Here is a 22,260-nt window from a genome sequence, read left to right as displayed (position 1 = left end):
TATATGTCAAATATTAGCCAGGATATCCCCAGGTCAAAATGAACTGATGCAAACAAAAAGAGCAAAACTATTTTCTGAAGAATTGTCTTGAAAACGGGTCAAATTGGACTCGAGGACAACATAAGGGTTAAACATACTGTCAGATTATATTTAATGATTGTCAAACATACCCAATGTCATTGACTTTAAATCTTGCTAGCATAATCTTAGCTGGCTAACGTCTCGTAGCTAGAAATATCTCCCGTTGCCATGTGGTAGTATCTAAGATCCGTCCTATTTACTGGAGAAGTGAACAACATTTACATTGCATAAGAACCATATGGGATAGGAATGATTGTTCCGGGTATTAGTCAAACCCTCGGGTGTCAATAGGGGAAACGGAGGTCTTCTTTGAAAAAAACTTTACATTTTGACTGTAAAACCCATAAAAATATGCTTATAATAAATGAATTTTCTTAAATATGTTATGACGTTTCTGCTGCCACCTACCGGTGTAATCAGATTACTGTTTGTTACCACTTCACACTGACAGGGTTCAGTTTCACTGAAAAACACTTCTAATTCACACAACATCTCTAGTCCAGTGGTTCTCAAACTTTTTTCAATACTGTTCCCCTTTTGAATTGTCTCTTTAAGCCAAGTACCCCCTGACCAGCGCTAATCATTTTTGGTAGAAAAAAAGTGTATATAAACAGGAACAGTACAGCGCTGTCAGCGATAGATTTACTAAACAACAGACTTGTAACTGAAAAAACATTTAACTGCTAATGAGAAAAAGAGACAAAAAACTGTAAAAAAGACAAAAACTTGGAAAAAGATGGTAGAAAGAAGGAAGGAAGTAAGGCAAGAATAGATCAAAATAGTATCAAAAACTCCAAAAACAGTGACGTAAGAAGGAAAAAGAGAGAAACTTGTAAAATTTAGAAGGAAGGAAGGATAGATTAGATCCAAAGAAGACGACACAAATGTCACATTTTTGGTAGGAAAAAAAAATCTACATAAAGAAGAACAATGTTCTGGACAACAGCCTTGTAACTATTAAACATTTTCTTAAATATCTCACGTACCCCCTGCAGTCCTCCAAAGTACCCCTAGGTGGACACGTATCCCCATTTGAGAAACACTGCTCTATTTAATCATCTTTAAACTGTCACCTTGGAGATATTAATATACAGTTGTATTTGTTGATTGACTGGAAAGTTGAAAGTTCAAAAAAGTATTTGGCAGCAGCTTTTTAAAAATGTGTAGTTTGATTAACGTCCATCACCGTCCTGTGTGAAGTTCTGCAAGATTGTGTAGAAAACATAATATAGTTCAACACCAACACAAAAAAAACTAACGAAAGAGGATTTCTTAGTTCATATAATGTATATTTAATAGTATCGTGTAGACTACAAATTGCGATGATATTCAGGTTATACATCAAATTAACTTTTGTATTAACAACTGTTTATTTTTCTTTCAGCAAAGTAAACTTCATACACAGAGTATAATGTACTTATTTAAACTTCAAAATTAAAACATTCAACACAACAGGAATATAATAAACACCGTGATAAAGTTAAGAAAAACATCTGATCAAAATCTATTTGAATTAATATTGTGACTGACATTTTACCAACCATTTATTTTTCTCACAGCAAAGCAAATGTTAACAAGAGAGTATTATGTTTTATATAAACTTCAAAAACATTCAACACAACAGGAATATAATAAACAGTTAAGTTTGGAAAGACAAAATCTGATCAAAATCTATTTGTCATGTTCCGCTCCTATGTTATTGTTTTGTTGTAGATTCTCATTTTTTCGGGTTGTTTTCACATTTCCTGTTTTATTTTTAGATTCCCTGTTTTCCTTGTGTTGTCTTTGTTTTACTTCCTGTTGTTTCCTTTTCCCACCGTTAGTGATTACCTGTCCCCGCTCTAATGTTTTGCACCTGTGTCTCATTGTCTTCTCTGTTTTGTGTATTTAAGTTCAGTCTTCCTCTTACCCCAGTGCGAGATTGTCTGCTTCCCCTGTGTACAGCCTTCGAGCGTTTTTCCTAGTGTCCTGAGTTATCTACCTGATTATTTCCCTTGGATTTTGACCACTGACTATATTTTGGATTCTCCCTTTTGCCTGTCGTTTTGGACACTGTTGCCAGTAAGTTTATTCTGTCTGCTTTAATAAACTTTTGGCATTTCAACGTACCTGAGTCGTGCATTTGTGGGTCCATACATCTGTGAGCCTGATACTATTTAAATTAATCATGTAATGACATCTGAACATGTCCACAGTGGATCTTATTTAAAGGACCAGTGTTATTAAATGATTCAGCTTGTTTGATACAGATCTAATGTACTACTGCTGACAGGTTTTCAGAGTCAATGTGATTTTTTTTTTTTTAATTTACAACAAAATTAAAAGTGCTATTCTATGGTGCAAACATAAAAACACACACATAACAGCCTTTGTCTTGTATTAACTGTACTAAAGTGCAGACAGTTGTCTTTATATGATACATATCTTTGTGATAACCATTAAAAGACCAAAACCAACAACGAGTTGATCGTACATGTTCTGAATAAGGTGTTGCTGCTTCTGGACCAGCAGACCAACAGAAGGATCAGGTTTTCCTGATCTATGTAATCAATATAATGTAATGTATGTACCTACATTTAATCTGGATTTAGATCCAGTGCTTTTAAAAACACTACGGCTCTTGTAGGTTTGCCAGAAACTTCTCTATTTCTCTACACATTGGGCTCCTGTTTTTGTGTTTCTCCAGGGTTGTGATGCTGTTCTCCCGATAGATGGATTTTAGCGGTATCTCTGCCACCTTCATGTGATATCGTAGTGACCCTTCGTCGTCTTGTTGACTAAAGAATACATGTTTTGCATAGATGCTGTAAAGCATCTGTTTGTCTGCAGGTTCCAGATCTCTTTCTAGCAGTTCCTGGTATATCTGCTCAGCTTTATCCTGGCTGTAATTAAACTTTGAGTATATCTTTGCGAGGTTTATTTCCTTCACAAATGAAGAATAAGGGTAAAGAGAAATCACCTCCTCATGGAGACTGATTGCTCTGTCTATCATCTTGATCTGGGCTTTCTGAAGATCTTGATCTGAAGATCTTCCATTTGTAGCAGTATGCGAGACATCTCTTCAGATAACGCTCATCTGGATGTTTTTCCAGAGCCTCCTTTGCCAATTTAATGGCTTCATCAATAGATACATGGTTTATGTAAACCCCTAGTAATGGTCTAATACCACTGTAGCTGCTGACAGGATTTCTCAAAACCTTTCTTGCCAACTCACGTGCTTCATCTTCGATTCTCTCTCCTTTCTTTGCACATTGCTGAAGGTAGAGAACAGCGAGGTACAAGTTCTCTGGATCCTGTTCCTTGGCCATTCTCATTTTCTTCAGAAGGTCAGCCTCCAGCCCTGTGTCGCTGTACTTAAAAGCATCCACTAACCCTAAGACGTAGCTGGTGTTCCACTCCACCATGTCCGGCTGCATCCTGATGGCTCTCTGGAAGTAATCTACAGCCAACGTTTTGTCAGTGCTGAAAGTCATCAGGGTCCAGGCTTTCTCAGCGTAGATCTCTGGATGGAGCTGGTCCTGGGATGGAGATGGGTATTTATTCATCAGGGCGTCGACCTTTGACAGGTAAGCCTGACTCTCTGCTTGGTCTCCCAGGTGGTGGTGCAGCCACGCCAGGTTCCCGTAGTTCACCACCAACCAGGGACCCTCATCTGCGTTTCTTATCCTCCTGAAGGCCTCTGCAGCCTTGTTGAAGAAACTCTGGGCGTCTTCGGTGAACCCCAGCTTGTACTGAATGAACCCCCGCAGGTTGTAAATGTGACCCAGCCAGCTGTTTCCCTCCTCGGTGCCGATGTCCTCCAGGTGGTCCCTTAGACGTAAAGGTATGGGCCTGCTGGACTCCAGATCCCAGGTGAAGTGGCACTGCAGGGCCTCCAGTTTGGACTCCAGCGTTGTTTGACTCTGAGCAGCACTGATGGAGAATAAAAATAATTATTGTAACACAACATCAGCAGGTTTAAACAATATGCTCTGAAGTCTGCTATGTTTGACCTGTTTATCTTATGTGGAGGAAGGACGTAAGGAGCATTAATTAGACAGGAAGTCAAACAAACAAAGGAAAAAACGGAGACTGTCCTCCGAAAAACTCCCAAAATAGGTGCTTTTTGTCTAGCATGAATTGCTACTCATATTTACTTTTTTAGTGGTCGCGCCCTCTATTGGCCGTAGTAATTCCTCATAAGGAGGCAGGTGGGGGGTATGGTTTGGAGGACTCGTTGAAAAACATTGATGGACCACTGTGGTTCGGATCAAACAGGCCATTCCTCTCACCGGCAATTTCTACTGGATGCGGAACGTCTGCGGAACGTCGACGGAGTCATTAGGTTTCCATTAAAGTCAGTGTGTGTATTTCCACTGACTGCAGAACGTCTGCGTCCCGACTCCGTCCCAGCTCCGGCGGTCCCAGCCCTCCGGAGCAGATACGCAGAGCTTCTATTTTTGACGGACGACGGAGAGCTCCGCAGCAATTCAGCACAATTCAGATAGTGAGGGACAGGAAGTCGAGCACAGAAACAAAATAAAACATCCGGTTACTTTTCAAAATAAAATCCACCGTGCTCACGGCGGATCATATTTCCCTGCACTACACCTTGAAAACACAGCAAAGAGTAGTTTCCCCTCTACTCCTCTGGATGGAAACTAACTGGTGTTGGTTTTGTGGTTCTGTTTATAGAAACTACATCCTGTTATATCGCGCGAACATACGTGAATTCGCGAGATCTCGTGGTCGGCTGGCCGCAGCCGTTACGCAACAAATCCGGACCTGGTGGGTATTGACGGACGGCGGAGCACGCAGCCGTTCCGCAGCGGAGCCGGTCCGCAGACGTTCTACATCCTGTGGAAATCCACGGCCCAGTCACACAGTCTTCACCATTGTTGCCCACATGAGCGTTAAATTACCCCAAAACTAGAGAGTCCTTAGGAAGTCCAAATGAGGAAATAACTATAAGCAGAGCCTTATCACCCAGGAAACACATTACAGCCCAAAAACTATGTAAAATAAAATGAAAGTACAATTAATTCATTAAATTAAAAAAAAATATATGTTTTTAGTATTTCTCCAATTTCTTCACCAGACTTATATTTCTGTTTAGTAATAACTGTTCAAGTAAAATTAAAAAATGTAAAATCCCTGTGGATGTAATGAAAACATCAACATTGACTTGTAGGATCCATAATGTTAATATTTTGGGCTCTGAGGCTCGATAATAAGATGTTAAATAAATCCTAATGATTCTCTTTATATATTAAATGCAGCAGCAGCTCCTCACCTCATCATTCAGCTGTTTCCTCCACTCAGTAGTTCTCTAAATATTCGGCTGGTTTCTGCTCTTGATGCTGCTTTGGGTTCTCTGGTATAAAGTCAGTGATGTCCAACTTCTGCTTCGCTGTAAATGATGAGATGTTGTTGAAGCACGCAGCTTTAAATAGTCATGCTGAAGTTGGAGCGGATGTCCGAGGCGGGCGTTTGCATTTGTAGACAAGTGGTCCAACTTGTTAAGTTTGTTTTTTACTATCTCATCTGGATTTTCGTTTCCCAGGAATGGAAACCTAGAAACACACTTGGAAAAAAGCATGACTCACTTTGTCATAATATATTTTCTCTTAAGTTGATTTTAAATGTTCTTCTTCTTGAAGCTATGTTATGATGCCACAGTGAAATATTCAGACCCAAGATGCCAGCAGGGTTGCCAGTAGGCTACTGTTTTAGTTTGCTTACTGTTAGTCAATCAATCAAACTTTATTTCTATTGCACATTTCATACAAATCAATGTAACACAGTGCTTTGTACAAAAGCTACACAAAAACTCTGTGCAGTTCTACAGAGAACCAGTGTGTGCAGAGATCTATGTGGACACTTTGAGCAGCGTCTGTCTGTCTGCAGAGTGTCGGTATGACAACAGTTACCGTGAGACACCTGCACGCTCTGCTGCCAGGTTACTGTTTGGTTACTTCACACTCATACACAAAAGCCTCAATTATTTTTCATCTGTTCACATATAAACTTGGAGATATTGTTATACAGTTGTGTGTGTTTAATGCTCATCTGTGTTCTAAAACTATTTGGCAGCAGCTTTTCAAAGTTGTAGTTTGATTAATGTCCATCATCATCCTGAATGTGTAGGGTACAAGAATATATAGTCACCACCAAAAACCATAAAGAGGATTTCTTAGTTCATATAATGTATATTTAATAGTATCGTGTAGGCTACAAATGGCGATCATTTTCAGGTTATACATCAAATTAACTATTACATTAACAACTGTTTATTTTTCTTACAGCAAAGTAAACTTCATACACAGAGTATAATGTACTTATTTAAACTTCAAAATTAAAACATTCAACACAACAGGAATATAATAAACACTGTGATAAAGTTAAGAAAAACATCTGATCAAAATCTATTTAAATTAATCATGTAATGACATCTGAACATGTTCACAGTGGATCTTATTTAAAGGACCAGTGTTATTAAATGATTCAGCTTGTTTGATACAGATCTAGTGTACTACTGCTGACAGGTTTTCAGAGTCAATGTTATTTTTTTATTTTAATCAGAATCAGAATTTACTTTATTGTCATTGTAATGACATACAACAAAATTAAAAGTGCTACTGTACGGTGCAAACATAACACAACACATATACTTATACTTATATCGTTTATACCTATACTTATATTGTTTAATATTCCATCTAGAGAATGTGTGACGTGCACCAACAACACCAAAACAAATTCCTTGTATGTGTTAAAAAACGTACTTGGCAATAAATCCCTTTCTGATACTGATTCTGAAAAACATAAAAACACACACATAACAGCCTTTGTCTTGTATTAACTGTACTAAAGTGCAGACAGTTGTCTTTATATGATACATATCTTTGTGATAACCTTTAAAAGACCAAAACCAACAACGAGTTGATCGTAAATGTTCTGAATAAGGTGTTGCTGCTTCTGGACCAGCAGACCAACAGAAGGATCAGGTTTTCCTGATCTATGTAATCAATATAATGTAATGTATGTACCTACATTTAATCTGGATTTAGATCCAGTGCTTTTAAAAACTCTACGGCTCTTGTAGGTTTGCCAGAAACTTCTCTATTTCTCTACACATTGGGCTCCTGTTTTTGTGCTTCTTCAGGGTTGTGATGCTGGTCTCCCGATAGATGGATTTTAGCGGTATCTCTGCCACCTTCATGTGATATCGTAGTGACCCTTCTCTGTTTTGTTGATTAAAGAATACATGTTTTGCATAGATGCTGTAAAGCATATGTTTGTCTGCAGGTTCCAGATCTCTTTCTAGCAGTTCCTGGTATATCTGCTCAGCTTTATCCTGGCTGTCATTTGATGTTGCGTATATCTTTGCGAGGTTTATTTTCTTCACAAATGAAGAATGAGGGTAAAGAGAAATCACCTCCTCATGGAGACTGATTGCTCTGTCTATCAAGCCTTGATCTGGGCTTTCTGAAGATCTTGATTTGAAGAGCTTCCATTTGTAGCAGTGTGCGAGACATTTCTTCAGATAACGCTCATCTGGATGTTTTTCCAGAGCCTCCTCTGCCAAATCAATGGCTTCATCAATAGATACATGGTTTACGTAAACCCCTAGTAATGGTCTAATACCACTGTAGCTGCTGACAGGATTTCTCAAAACCTTTCTGGCTAACTCACGTGCTTCATCTTCGATTCTCTCTCCTTTCTTTGCACATTGCTGAAGGTAGAGAACAGCGAGGTACAAGTTCTCTGGATCCTGTTTGTTGGCCATTCTCAATTTCTTCAGAAGGTCAGCCTCCAGCCCTGTGTCGCTGTACTTAAAAGCATCCGTTAACCCTAAGACGTAGCTGCTGTTCCACTCCACCATGTCCGGCTGCATCCTGATGGCTCTCTGGAAATAATCTACAGCCAACGTTTTGTCAGTGCTGAAAGTCATCAGGGTCCAGGCTTTCTCAGCGTAGATCTCTGGATGGAGCTGGTCCTGGGATGGAGATGGGTATTTATTCATCAGGGTGTCGACCTTTGACAGGTAAGCCTGACTCTCTGCTTGGTCTCCCAGGTGGTGGTGCAGCCACGCCAGGTTCCCGTAGTTCACCACCAACCAGGGACCCTCATCTGCGTTTCTTATCTTCCTGAAGGCCTCTGCAGCCTTGTTGAAGAAACTCTGGGCGTCTTTGGTGAACCCCAGCTTGTACTGAACGAACCCCCGCAGGTTGTAAATGTGACCCAGCCAGCTGTTTCCCCCCTCGGTGCCGATGTCATCCAGGTTGGCCCTGCGACGTAAAAGTATGGGCCTGCTGGTCTCCTGATCCCAGGTGAAGTGGCACTGCAGGGCCTCCAGTTTGGACTCCAGTGTTGTTTGACTCTGAGCAGCACTGATGGAGAATAAAAATAAGTACTTTTTTTAATTAATTAACAATTTTCATTCATTTTTTAACAGCGTACAAAAAAAAACCTAACCCCCCATTCATCATCACCAACTACCCAGACAAAAGTCAAGAAAAGATGACATAGTAACCCTAACACAACAGAATAACAACAAAATAGACAGTTAACTGTAAACTAAATAAACATATGTGACAACCAGTGGTGTTTTTATAAATAAAAACTTTTCAAATGCTAAATGCTGAATTTCAAAAGATGGGCTACATACCAGTAAAACTAAAATACTCTGTCTCAACAAACCACATGGCTTCACAAAACAGACTGTGTTGTAACGTGAACACATCCCTTCATTCATCAACACTCTACCAATATATAACTTTGGGTTTCACCATATACTTGATGAAGTATATAGACATGGATCCAGTTCAAACAGCCGGGCCATTTTGGTCCAAACTATTTTAAGTCAGCGATTATATGGTGTGTTTTTGCCTCGTCATAGTTTGACAGATAGGCTTTATTGCTCAATACAATACCAGGGTGGGGCCCTCTCAAAAGGAAGTGACAATGGACCTTTTTCACAGCAGACATTTTGACTTGTCATAGTAGGAAAAGCAAGGCTGAAATTGATAACAACGATGGCTCAATTCCATCAAGTGTCCCAGTAAGCTATTTCAGTGAGTCAGCATGCACAATGTTAGGCCTCTCCTAAGTGAATGCAGCTATCATTACTCCTACTATGACATGTCAACATGTCTGCCATGAAAAAGGTCTATTGGGCCAGATTCCTTAAGTTAAAGGCATAGTAGTAATACAACATCTTTCGTAGACCCAAACCTCTATCAATAGCTTCTTGTCATTTATTAAAATGTAGCCGGGTTTCTTACCATTCCATACAAACGTCTTTGTTATCCTGTTAAACCATTTCAAATATGACAGGGGAACCTTCAGAGGAAGAGATTGGATAAGGTAGTTCATCTTGGGTACACAAACCATTTTTATCACAATAAGCTTTTGATTGAGATTGAGAGTCACCCATCTATTAACATCACAAGAGATTTTATTCAATAATGGATCCAAATTAACTTCAACTAGGTCTTTTTTTCTGGGGAGGGTATAAGATACCCAGGTATACGATACCTTGCTTGGGCCACTAAAGTGCACCTGATTGGAAGGCTGTTACGGAGCACGGAGCTGTTAAAGGTAACGCTTCTGACTTGGACCAAGTTACCCAATAACCTGATAGGTTTAAAAAACGTGTCAATGATCCCGAGAAGACAGGGTATTGATCTGCTAGGTTCAGACACAAAAAGTAATATATCATCAGCATAAAGCATAAGTTTGTGCATTACCCCTCCTACCGTGACACCTGGGAAGTTAGTGTCCTCCCTTATGACTGCTGCCAAGGGCTCTATGGCTAAACAAAACAAAAAAGGAGAAATAAAACATCAGTTAAGAATGCCAAATTCCCCTGCCAGCCAAGTTTTTGTCAACTTTTACAAACAAGTGATCAAAGTCACCCTGACTGGAAACATTACAAACTGGCATGGTCTGTGACCGACACAGGACAGCAGGCCTCTGCATCGGGGATTTAAAACAGCCCCATTGGTAACCATTTACCAGGCATCAGTGATATCGGTGAGGTGCCTCTGCAGAACCCAAAGGATATTAAAAGACAAAACCCGCCCAGCAGCAGCCTGTTCCCCCTGCTGCTGTCTGACAAGAGATAGAAAAACATCTGCCATCGTACCACCAAATTACAGAGCAGCATCTTTCCTCCGGCTGCGAGACTCCTCAACTCATCCTCTGTAGTCCACCATAACAAATAGTGTTATTTTGTTTCTTGTGTAGCATAAAGGGACTGCAACTTGCATTTCGTTGTGCAACCCTGTGTTGTGGAATGTTCTGGAGTGATTGGGTTTATCTTACTGGCAGCGGCACTAATCATAAACTAATTACCCTTTCATTATGACATTTTTATCTCTGCAATTGTGACTCCTGAGCTTGAGTGGATCAGACAGAATAGTGGCAATATTGCTGCAACTAACAATTATTTTCATTGTCGATTCATCTGTGTTCAAATAGTTGTTTGGTCTATAAAATGTCAGAAAATGGTGCAAAATGTGGATCAGTGTTTCTAAAAGGCCAAGATGATGTTCTCAAATGTCTTGTTTTGTCCACAACTCAAAGATATTCAGTTCACTGTCCCAGAGGAGAGAAGAAACTAGAACATATTCACATTTAACAAGCTGTAAGTTTGACTTGTTTTTCCATAAAAAACGACTAAAACTTATCAGCCGATTATCAAAATACTTGTCGATTCATTTAATAGTTGACAACAAATGGATTAATCTTTGCAGCTGTAGGATGTTTGACCACTCTGATACCAAAGCTGTCTGTCTGAACTAACAGATTGTTTGTTTACAAGAGTAATTTAACACGCCCTTAAAATCTTATCTTTAATGTCTTTAATGTTTACCTTTTGCCCAGGTGGACTCCTGGACCGTGTGACGTCATTGTGGGGCGTAGTTACCAAGGGGGTAAGCTTCTCCTCGGACCGCGAACCTCCTATGGCGCCATTTTGATGCTAATAAGCCATCACCTCCTGTTAGCATCCCATTGACTGCCATTCATTTTGGCGCCACTTTGACAGCGAATAACTTTACATCTAAAGCGTTTAAAGACTCTATTTGTCCATTGTTTATTTCTAAAGAAACACGACAATGTATAAAAGGCTCCATTACCTTGTACCTCACGTTATGGCTCCGTAGCAGACGTTTTTATAAAAACAGGCTAATGATTGGGTCATAACCACGAGACTTACTGTCTCATAGTAGAGGAATTACCGTATAGTACAGGAGAAGCTCTCAGGCAGTTTCGTCTCACATTAGCTGTTTAAGTTTAATTACTAATGTTAACTAGCATTTTAGTGATCAATAATTAGCCTGTGTCTATGTTATCTCCTTACATATACCTACGCTCTCCGTCTCTGCAATATTCGGAATGATTGAGATTTCTCTTGGCACAGCTACCAGAAGACTTCCAACTTTCAGACACGTTGCTCACGGCACATTTACGTCTCTCTCAGTTTGCAGCTGCTCAGTAACACTCAGCCATCACCGGAAAAGTGCTTCTAATGGCCTTCACTGGTCTCTGTCCAGAGACACGGGATCTGTTGGTCCATTCTTATATACAGTCTATGGTAGTTACACCTTACAGGTGCAACAGAGCACGTTTCTTAACCCCCATCAGCGATCCTCAGGAATAGAAACTTTCCAACAGGGAAGCAAAACGCTGCTTTTCAGCCTGGTGTTTAGTTGCTCTTTGTCGTGATTTCTTTCAGATATTTGGCTGTAGGTTTCCATTCCTGGGAAACGACAGTCAAGGTGAGATAAGACTGAAGTAGACTTTTATACGCGGAGAACCTCCTTGGAGATCCACTTCGACTTCAGCATGACTATTTAAAGTTGCGTGCTTCAACAACATCTCGTCATTTACAGCGAAGCAGAAGCTATAATCACAAAGTTTGTCATGATTTCTTTCAGATATTTGACTGTAAGTTTCCATTCCTGGGAATCGACAGTTAAAGCTCCATTGTGTATTTTTTTGAGTTGGTTCTTAGCAAAAACCCCTTTGTTCTTTCACAAATATGTGCTCATTCATGTGTAATTACTTCCACCAACTAATCAAAGTATTCTTGTACGCGTAGAATCTGCCATTCAGAATCATTCAGAATACATACGAGCGAGTTTCTCGAATGACGGCCGCCATGTTGCGCCTCCATCTTTAAAATACATTAGTTAAAGAGTGCCGTGACGAATGCCGGGGAGGGGGAGTAGATAACGGAATCGCCAAGGAAGTTAAAAAGAGAATTAAAACGACAACGCGACAGGCAAAGAAATAAGACCAAAGTTAATATTGGAGTGATATTTCCAAGATGGAAAGAGCTCATAAGGAGCAAAGATTTTAAGAGGGACGCCGAAGTTACCTGCTTTCTTCTCAAAAGGTAGTTCTGCCTATTTGTGTAAATTCGAAGTTTTATAGTTGCTTAGTTGCATGGTTGTGCATAACGCTAGAACGACGTCTAAGGATACTTTTCCTCGCGTCAATGATGAAAAAGGATTGTCTACCTTGTAACATAAACGTAATCATATGTGTCGTGATTTCCCTGGCAGACAACTCACGTCATGGAGTTGTAACACAGACTAGCTACAGCTAGAACAGCTGCGTGTAAACGATGGAGATACTTAGAGCTCATTTCGGTTTCATTGACATTGTTCATACTGCTCAGAGAAATATTTTAAACACACAAACCTCCGTTGCTTCTCTCCTACGCTGTAAACATTACCTTACACTATTAATCTCGTACAATATACAGAATAACGATAGCACTGATACATTACTAACATTAGCTTGCATATGTTTGGGAACCTGATAGCTGATGTTGAATGAAATGGTACCAAAATAACATCAAAGTATTATTACACTGGAAGGAACACTCACGGACGAAGTCGTACTTCTTGGAATAATACGGCCACCGTAGGAGTTTTAACGTGCTCGGAATGGGAGGGGCTAGGAAGTAATATTCAGTTGGTTGTCAGATACAATTTCACCGCTAGATGGGAGAAAGTCTTACACAATGTAGCTTTAACTTAACTACGGTGTTATATTCCTGTTGTGTTTAATTGTTCTTCATTTGAACTGTATTTTTGTAAGTTTTTATAATAATATTATACTCTCTGAAATTTGCTTCACTGTATGAAACATAAATGTTTTATAATGAAGGCTGTTAATTTGATGTATAACCTGAATATGATCACCATTTGTAGCCTACACGATACTATTAAATATACTTTATGTGAACTAAGAAATCCTCTCTAAATTTGTTTTTTTTTGGTGGTAACTATACAAGAAATTCCTGCATTCTACACAATCTTACAGAACTTCACACAGGACGATGATGGACGTTAACTAAACTATAACTTTTGAAAGCTGCTGCCAAATTGTTTGTTTTCTTAACTTTCAACTTTTCAGTCAAAGTCAAAGTATCTTTATTATATGAGAGAGGAACAAATGAGTGCTTATACCTGTTATATAAGTCAACATGGATGAACATCAAACAAATACAACTGTATATTAATATCTCCGAGGTGACAGGTTAAAGCCATGGCAGCTTTATTTGTACAGCACATTTCAGCAACAGGGCAATTCAAAGTGCTTTACATAAAACATTAAAGAGCAGTTAGAAAACGATTAAAAAACAAATTAAAACATTAAAGAGCAGGTAAAAATGATTTTTAAAAAAAGATGATTAAATAGAGATGTTGTGTGAAATAGAAGTGTTTTTCAGTGAAACTGAACCCTGTCAGTGTGAAGTGGTAACAAACAGTAATCTGATTACACCGGTAGGTGGCAGCAGAACGTCATAATGCAGGCGTCTCCTAGGTAACCACTGTCCCAGCTCACCTGCAGACAGAAGCTGCTCCACATGTAGGCCTACTAAACACATGTTTAAAGTAGGCTGATGAACATGACGTCTTAATATTTCCATTTGATGTGTTCTGTCTTATATATATGTAAAACAAAATAAAGAAAAAAATATGAAAGGCTTTGCAGATTGTTTTCATTGCTTTAGTAGGCTATCAGTCCATCACGTAGCCTTTAGGCCTTTAGTGTCTGATTTATATCTGAAAGTGTTGGAGGCTGCTGTATGTGTGGATTCTATTTAGTCCATTTTCATTTGTAAATGTTCAAAGTGTCCACAATAACTAAATATAGCATATAACTGCATATATATATATATATATATATATATATATATGGTTTCAAGGAGAAGAAACAACTTTTTCTAACTTGAAATCTACATACGAGTAAATAATCACACAGTGGGAGGAGTCATGTTTTAGTTTTTTTTTCCCGGATGTGACTTCCGTTCCTGGGGAATGAAAGACTTGATATGCAAATGCCACACCTCAGACTTTTCTCTTCGAAGCAGCATCAGGCGCAAATCTAACTCATATTTAGGTCGAGGAGGAAACAGCTGAATGATGAGGTGAGTGGCTGAATAATGAGAATTGTTATAATTTAGGTTATTATAAGCCATTACTGAATCCCAGAGCTCCTTTCTTTCTATATTCTTACTTTTTCTCTCTTCTGTTTCTTGTTCTTTTCATTTCTTCCATTTCCCATTAAGCCAGACTCATATGTAGCCTATTTACTTTAAAAAACAGTCATTTAGCTGATGCTTTTATCCAAAGCAACTTACAATTGCTATATATGTCAGAGGTCGCACACCTCTGGAGCAACTAGGGGTTAAGTGTCTTGCTCAGGGACACATTGGTTGATGTATTGCAGTGGGAATCGACCCCAGGTCTACCACACCAAAGGCATGGGTCATACCCACTGCGCCATCACCACCCGAAACAAAAAAATAAATAGGCTAATGATCGATTTATTTTCCTACACTGCCATGAATATAACAGTGGCTTATGCTGTTTGTCTGTCTCACTCACAAACGTCCTGTGTTTAGTTGAGATCTGAATACATATAGCCTATAGAGACCATCTTCGGCTTGTGAGATGCGTCTGCGTCTCTGCTGCCGCCATCTTGGGACGGGCTTCTCACCTGTTTTGACCATTACGACTTAAGCCTTTGACACGCCAACCCAACGGCTGACCGTTGGCAGAAAAGGCAGTCGTACTGATCAGACGGCTCCCCGAGGTCCAAAGAGTGCCTCAGAACACAGCGAAGCGATGCCGACTTGAGCGTATGTTCTGCACATGCGCGAGACGTAATACGTCTCCATAACAGCAGGCGGCGCTAAAATGAAAACCAGAAATGACAAACGCGTCACGTGGGTCTGGCTTCTCCAGCCGGGCATAATGGCGGCCTGTTCGGATTACGATCTCGTATTTTACGGAAATAGTTTCTGAAAACATTAAGCGAGAAATAGGCCGTGCAGTTGATGAATCTGTCTTCATTTCAGATCGACAAAGGTCAGTTTAAAAGACGGTCCACGTAGTGTCTAAAGATACTATGTTACACAGGCTCTGTATTCTGCAGACCACTCTACCTCTGTCTCTTTTTAAAAACGTACTCGCCCCTCCCCTCCATGAAGTACAGCTGAGCTGACGGTGCGTACAAACTATATCGAACAGGGCCTACTACACGGCGAACTCCAAAAACCAGCGATGAAAAAAGTAGGCCTATCTAAATATCTGTGTGAATGTGTGCATATAAACTAAAATGTTATTTACTGTATATAGTGCAACCAATGTAAATTATATATTATTAGCAATACATGCATAATCAAAATGTCTGTTAAAACAAGGAGCTCGATGCACCAGGATTGGTTTTCTAGATGACAATGTATATTTATTTTAAAACAACCACTAGTAGATTAAGTGTTCATAAAACGCATAACGGCCAAAAAAAGGCCTAAGTGCCACAAAGTAACAGACTATGCAAAATCTTTCTTTTCCGACAGTATGTGACAAATTCTAAAAAGTTACAGACTATTTGTTTCTTTATAATAGGCATGCATAAATAACAATCATACTAGGCTAAATATAGGCTACCATCTGGGCCTGCATGGCAGCAGAGTTGTCAGACACCGTGTCTCTACTTTACGATGATTTCGGTACACCAAACATAGGCTCGGTGGATAAACGCTTTGGGAGAATAACTGATGTTGCATCTCCATACTGTATGAGCGCATTGGGAGCACAGGACCACCCCTATCCTCCCCTCCTCTCAAGAGGTAAGGTGTTTAGTTCTCCCCGAACACACTCACATCAGGCGGGAAGCGCCGCCGTTAACCTGCGGCTCCATGCCTTCCATTAAGACCGGTTATTACTGCCATATTCACCCCGTCAGGTCTCCGTGCTTCTGATTGCATGTCTTCATGAACAGAATCATTGTGTGGAAGCGTCGCTGTACATTCAGAAACTTAGAAAGTCTCTGTGGTCTCCGCACACGCTTCATATATGGTCCTACCCGCATGTGAGCCGGCAGATCAAGGTCCAAAATGAAATTCACACTGTTGCCGCAGCAAGGGATAGGGGGAAAGTACAATACACTCTAAAGATAAACAAACAATAAATAGATATAAGTAAAGATAACAAAATAGTAACATGTATTTACAGTATTGATTCAATATTTTAAAGCTATCATTTTATTGTCATCGCAGTTTCACCACCAGGGGGTGCTGCAGCACCTGCAGCACCCCCACTTCCCACGCCTATGGATCATGTGTGTTATTGAAGCGGCAGCTCTGGGCTGAACTGCAGTTCCTCGAGTCAATCTCCACAGAACACATGTTAAAAAATCACAGCTGAAGTAAACGTGTTTACAGCCTGGTATAAAAAACGGTTTTGGTGTCTCTATAGCTAATGCCACATTTCATAACTGTATGAGTGTGAATGTTTATATAAGTCACCATTTTAAATTGTATAGATGGTTAGAGTTGCATACTGTTGATGTCTACACAAGATAAGGCATTTTGGTTCAAAAACTCACACTTTTACACACAAGTATCCTGTATCATAAATAATAATAATAATACATTTTATTTAAAGGCGCCTTTCTCGGCACTCAAGGACACCGTACAGGGATACAATAAATACATAAACATAAATAGGCCTACATGTAGGCAATAGGCATTAGTAGCAAAGCAAACAGCTTGAAAATCGGTTGGAAATTCTGCGAGAAATTCTGATTTTAATTGTGGATAGAACTCCTGCCTCGATAGACATACATGCATTAGAAGGCGCGGCTTGTCAATCCCATGGCGGTCACGTTGATGTATCTCTCCAATGAACAGCAGCATCCAATGCGGTATCTAAACATATAGAGTATATATGATTTAAATGAAGGCACAGTTCAGGGTGTGGTCTGAGCAAGGGCGCCAGAAGTAGGGAAGGAGCCATTTCTATCTTCCTTCCTTCCTTCCCTCCTCCTTCCTCCACATGAAATCAACAGGGATTATCCAAACACTTTAAGGCATGTTACATTGACTTACTGTTGATGTTATTTTTATTCTCCATCAGTGCTGCTCAGAGTCAAACATCACTGGAGTCCAAACTGGAGGCCCTGCAGTGCCACTTCACCTGGGATCTGGACCCCAGCAAGTCCATACTTTTACGTCGAAAGGAAAAGTTCGAAGACATCGGCGAGGAGGGAAACAGCTGGCTGGGTCACATTTACAACCTGCGGGGTTCGCTCAGTACAAGCTGGGGTTCACCGAAGACGCCCAGAGTTTCTTCAACAAGGCTGCAGAGGCCTTCAGCAAGATAAGAAACGCAGATGAGGGTCCCTGGTTGGTGGTGAACTACGGGAACCTGGCGTGGCTGCACCACCACCTGGGAGACCAAGCAGAGTCAGGCTTACCTGTCAAAGGTCGACGCCCTGATGAATAAATACCCATCTCCATCCCAGGATGAGCTCCATGCAGAGATCTACGCTGAGAAAGCCTGGACCCTGTTGACTTCAGCTGACAAAACGCTGGCTGCTGATTACTTCCAGAGAGCCATCAGGATGCAGCCTGACATGGTGGAGTGGAACAGCAGCCATGCCCGAGCACTAGAGAAATCCTGTCGGCCTCTACAGTGGGGTTAGACCATTACTACGGGTTTACAGTAACTATGTATCTATGATGAAGCCATTGATTTGGCAGAGGAGGCTCTGGGAAAACATCCAGATGAGCGTTACCTGAAGAAATGCGTTGCTCATCTACCAATGGAAATCTTCAGGGAGAGTCGGCCAGATCAAGGCTTGATAGACAGAGGGATCAATGTCATCGAGGAGGTGATTTCTCTTTACCCTCACTCTTCATTTGACAGGAAATTAGCTCTTGCAGATATATGCAATGTCAATTTACAAACAGGATAAAGCTGAGCACATATACCAGGAACTGCTAGAAAGTGATCTGGAACCTGCAGACAAGAGTTGGTTTATATCTGCTATGCAAGATATATTTAAACTGTAATCGACAGGAATACCAAAGGTCTGGAGAAGATGAAAGACAAAGGCCACATGCGTAGAGAAATAAAAGAGTTTCTGGAAAACCTGCAAGAGCCATAGTGTTTTTAAAGATGCTCTAAGTAATGTGATACATACAGGGGCGGACTGGGACAAAAATTCAGCCCTGGCACTGTAGCCACACCAGCCCACATCACCACGCCCATGCAGCCCCACCCACGGACACCTGCATTTACTAATTACATTTGTGTACAGATGGTGAAATAATATAGGCAGTACCTTATGTAACAGATTTTTAAACATTTAATATAAGTAACTGGCAAACAATGCTTACTACTTTTTAAAGAGTACCAAATTTACACATACTGTCTGTCTGTTTATGCCGTTTGTATGCTGTTGCTGTCATTCTCTACAGTATGTTGTTCTTTTTTGTCACTGTCTGTCTGTTCGACAACAGGGCTTTATGGTAACTTTTTTTCCCCAAAGGAGCATATTTTGCTCCCAAGTTGAAAGATGTAGGATTGACTTACAGAGGCTACTTCTTTTACTGCTAAATTGTACAATAACACAATCATGTTATGCAGAGGTGTCAAGTAACAAAGTACAAATACTTCATTACCTTACTTAAGTAGAAATGTTGGGTATCTATACTTTACAGGAGTAATTATTTTACAGCAGACTTTTTACTTCTACTCCTTACATTTTCACGCAATTATCTGTACTTTCTACTCCCTTACATTTTAAAAATGGCCTCGTTACTCCTATATAGACAACCATACAAGGGTAATTGTTACTAAGCCTGCCCTGGGTACACCAATGTTCTTGTCCAGTTTTGTTATCTTACATCCATTGCCCTCACAGATTCCTGCAGCTAAGCTTGGATGTACATTTACATTCCAATAAAGGCTATTCATAACATGCCAAATTTTTCAACATTATCTATACTTCTACCTGAATGTGAATATGTTTGACACCTCTGATGTTATGGATACAAAACGTCGTGAAGTGTAATGTTTTCTGGACAACAGTGAAGTTTTCATGTAGTTACTATAATTGGGCCCGTGTTAGTGAGGACTAGATTAGGACTGGATTTAAAGCTGATTCTGGTTTCCAACTTCACCCCAGGTGTGTCTGTTTAAAACACGGACGGAGACAACTTCTCTCTTCTGATGTTTTATTTAATTAAGCAACAGTACAAACATGGGTGTGGGTAGCTCTGCTACGTGTGTTTGTGTGTTGTCAGATCTCGAGGACACACACACACACACACACACACACACACACACACACACACACACACAATCTCAATCGGGTAGTCATCGTCCGAACTGCGACCTCTCCTTTTTCTTTCTCTCACTTTTTTCTCCGGGTGGTGCGTCAGTGTGAGGTGCGTGTCCGCGCTATTCTCCGACACGTACTCACAACAATCACTCCTGATTGACGGCCTTTTGTACAGCCTGTGTACTTTTTCGTTCATTTGATTTCCGATTTTGAAACGATATCCAAATTTGAAAAATGGGTCATTTTAAACCTTGTTAATATTGATGACAATGTGTTCAAACGGAAAACGAGCCATATTTCAGGAAATAAACTTGTCCATGATTCTATTGAGAGACTTCCAGCTGACAGCGGTGTCTGTGAGCATCACCGGCCGGCCAGCAGGGAGGCGATCCCGGCCGCCACCAGCTGGCTGTCCCGTCAGACTGGAGCTTCTGACAACATCGGAGAAAATGTGCAGTTGGCCATCAATGTTTGTAAAACTGCCCATATTCAAACTCTACACAGTTAATTGCTCACATAAAAAAGTCTCAATAGTGAATTTAGTGGTGAAATAGCAGACAAAAATTGTAAGAAGTTTCCAGTTGTTTGCTGCTGCTGCTACGGCAAACTCCCGATCTAGATTATAGAATCGATCGCTTTTTTATAATTTCCATCTGCTATTTCACACACGTTCTCCGTTTGAACACACTGTCATCAATATTAACAAGGTTTAAAATGACCCATTTTTCAAATTTGGATATCGTTTCAAAATCGGAAATCAAATGAACGAAAAAGTACACAGGCTGTACAAAAGGCCGTCAATCAGGAGTGATTGTTGGGAGTACGTGTCGGAGAATAGCGCGCACATGCACCTCACACTGACGCACCACCCGGAGAAAAAAGTGAGAGAAAGAAAAAGGAGAGGTTGCAGTTCGGACGATGACTACCCGGTTGAGATTGTGTGTGTGTGTGTGTGTGTGTGTGTGTGTGTGTGTGTGTGTGTGTGTGTGTGTGTGTGTGTGTGTCCTCGAGATCTGACAACACACAAACACACGTAGCAGAGCTACCCACACCCATGTTTGTACTGTTGCTTAATTAAATAAAACATCAGAAGAGAGAAGTTGACTCCGTCCGTGTTTGAACAGACACACCTGGGGCGAAGTTGGAAAACCAGAATCAGCTTTAGATCCAGTCCTAATCTAGTCCTCACTAACACGGGCCCAATTATAGTATCTACATGAAAACTTCACTGTTGTTGCATGAAATGTGGTTTGTGTTTAGCCTACATCATCAGTTTCTATCATGTGAAATAAGAGGATAAGCCAGCCTGGTGGCCAAGCTGCAGACAGATGCTCCTCAACAGTGAGCTCCCCAGCAGTCAGCGCCCCCTGCTGGTCATAAGGTGCCTCTGCACCCCTTTTGTTTCAGACCCTCCCACCAGCCTTTGGGCCACGCCTCCTCATTTACATTGACATGTGTCAAGTCCAAATGAAAAGCCAATGTTAAATGTAAATTCAAAAGCCAAATATTAAATCCAAATTAAAAGCCAAATGGAAAATTAAAAAAAAAATAATAATGTTTTTAATTTGATCTCGCTTCGTTTTCTCTTTGGACTTTCAATGTGAATTATGAAAAAATATTTCCTCCATATCTGAGGCTCAATAATAAGATGTTAAATAAATCCTAATGATTCTCTTTATATATTAAATGCAGCAGCAGCTCCTCACCTCATCATTCAGCTGTTTCCTCGACTCAGTAGTTCTCTAAATATTCGGCTGGTTTCTGCTCTTGATGCTGCTTTGAGTTTTCTGGTATAAAGTCAGTGATGTCCAACTTCTGCTTCGCTGTAAATGATGAGATGTTGTTGAAGCACGCAGCTTTAAAGCAGCCATATTATGCTCATTTTCAGGTTCATAATTGTATTTTAAGGTTGTACCAGAATAGGTTTACATGGTTTAATTTTCAAAAAACACCATATTTGTGTTGTACTGCACCGCTCTCTCTCACTGCTACAGATCCTCTTTTCAGCTGGTCTCTGTTTTAGCTACAGAGTGAGACCTCTTTTCTTCTTCTTCTGTACTATCTTTGATTGCACTGCACATGCCCAGTAGCTCAGATGTAGATCATGTCAGCTAGCTAGCTCCATAGACAGTAAAAGACAGGCTGTTTCTACAACTTCGGTCAGTTACAAGGCAGGATTAGCTGGGAGACTTCTAAATGAGGGCGCACAATTAAGTAGTTTTTTTTGTAGATTATGGTGAACTTGTGTGTGTTGTAGCAGTGCTTTGCTATTGAGAACGAGGTAGCATGCTAGTGTTAGCATGCTAGCGTTAGCATGCTAGCGTTAGCCATAGCATGCTAACACTACGAGCTAATGGTTGCGGTTAGCCTGCTCGTTTCGGCTTGTGACGTCACAAGCCGTGCCGATTTTGACCAGCTCACCCAGAGACTGAAGGCAGGACACATTCAGAAACCGTATCTCACTCTAAACAGCATGGGTGGATTTTTTTCAAAGTTTGTATGTGTGTGGAAGCACCAGAGACACAACATAACACCCCAAAT

At 40.4% G+C, this 22,260-nt stretch overlaps 1 protein-coding gene and 2 pseudogenes across 2 annotated transcripts; 1 reads left to right on the top strand and 2 right to left on the bottom strand.

Moving 5' to 3' along the window:
• Positions 1-2,389: 2,389 nt before the first annotated feature.
• On the bottom strand, positions 2,390-5,529 carry LOC116054884 (annotated as a pseudogene).
• A 1,357-nt stretch (positions 5,530-6,886) lies between these two features.
• On the bottom strand, positions 6,887-21,556 carry LOC116054887 (interferon-induced protein with tetratricopeptide repeats 1-like). 2 transcript variants are annotated; one of them, XM_036006933.1, is made up of 2 exons: positions 21,426-21,556; positions 6,887-8,453 (listed from the first exon to the last, which is right to left on the bottom strand). In XM_036006933.1, the coding sequence occupies exons 1-2, from the start codon at positions 21,431-21,433 to the stop codon at positions 7,151-7,153; spliced, it is 1,311 nt and encodes a 436-aa protein (XP_035862826.1). In that variant the 5' UTR covers positions 21,434-21,556; the 3' UTR covers positions 6,887-7,150. The 2 variants fall into 2 exon arrangements, with proteins under 2 accessions (XP_035862826.1, XP_035862827.1); XM_036006934.1 differs by having other exon boundaries at positions 6,887-8,441; positions 21,426-21,555.
• LOC116054897 lies at positions 14,407-18,467 on the top strand (annotated as a pseudogene).
• Positions 21,557-22,260: the final 704 nt, after the last annotated feature.

The sequence above is a fragment of the Sander lucioperca genome, chromosome 11, assembly GCF_008315115.2.
Source record: "Sander lucioperca isolate FBNREF2018 chromosome 11, SLUC_FBN_1.2, whole genome shotgun sequence".
NCBI lineage: Eukaryota > Metazoa > Chordata > Actinopteri > Perciformes > Percidae > Sander > Sander lucioperca.
Note: the sequence above shows the minus strand (reverse complement) of the source record. Positions and strands in the feature narration are given on the sequence as shown.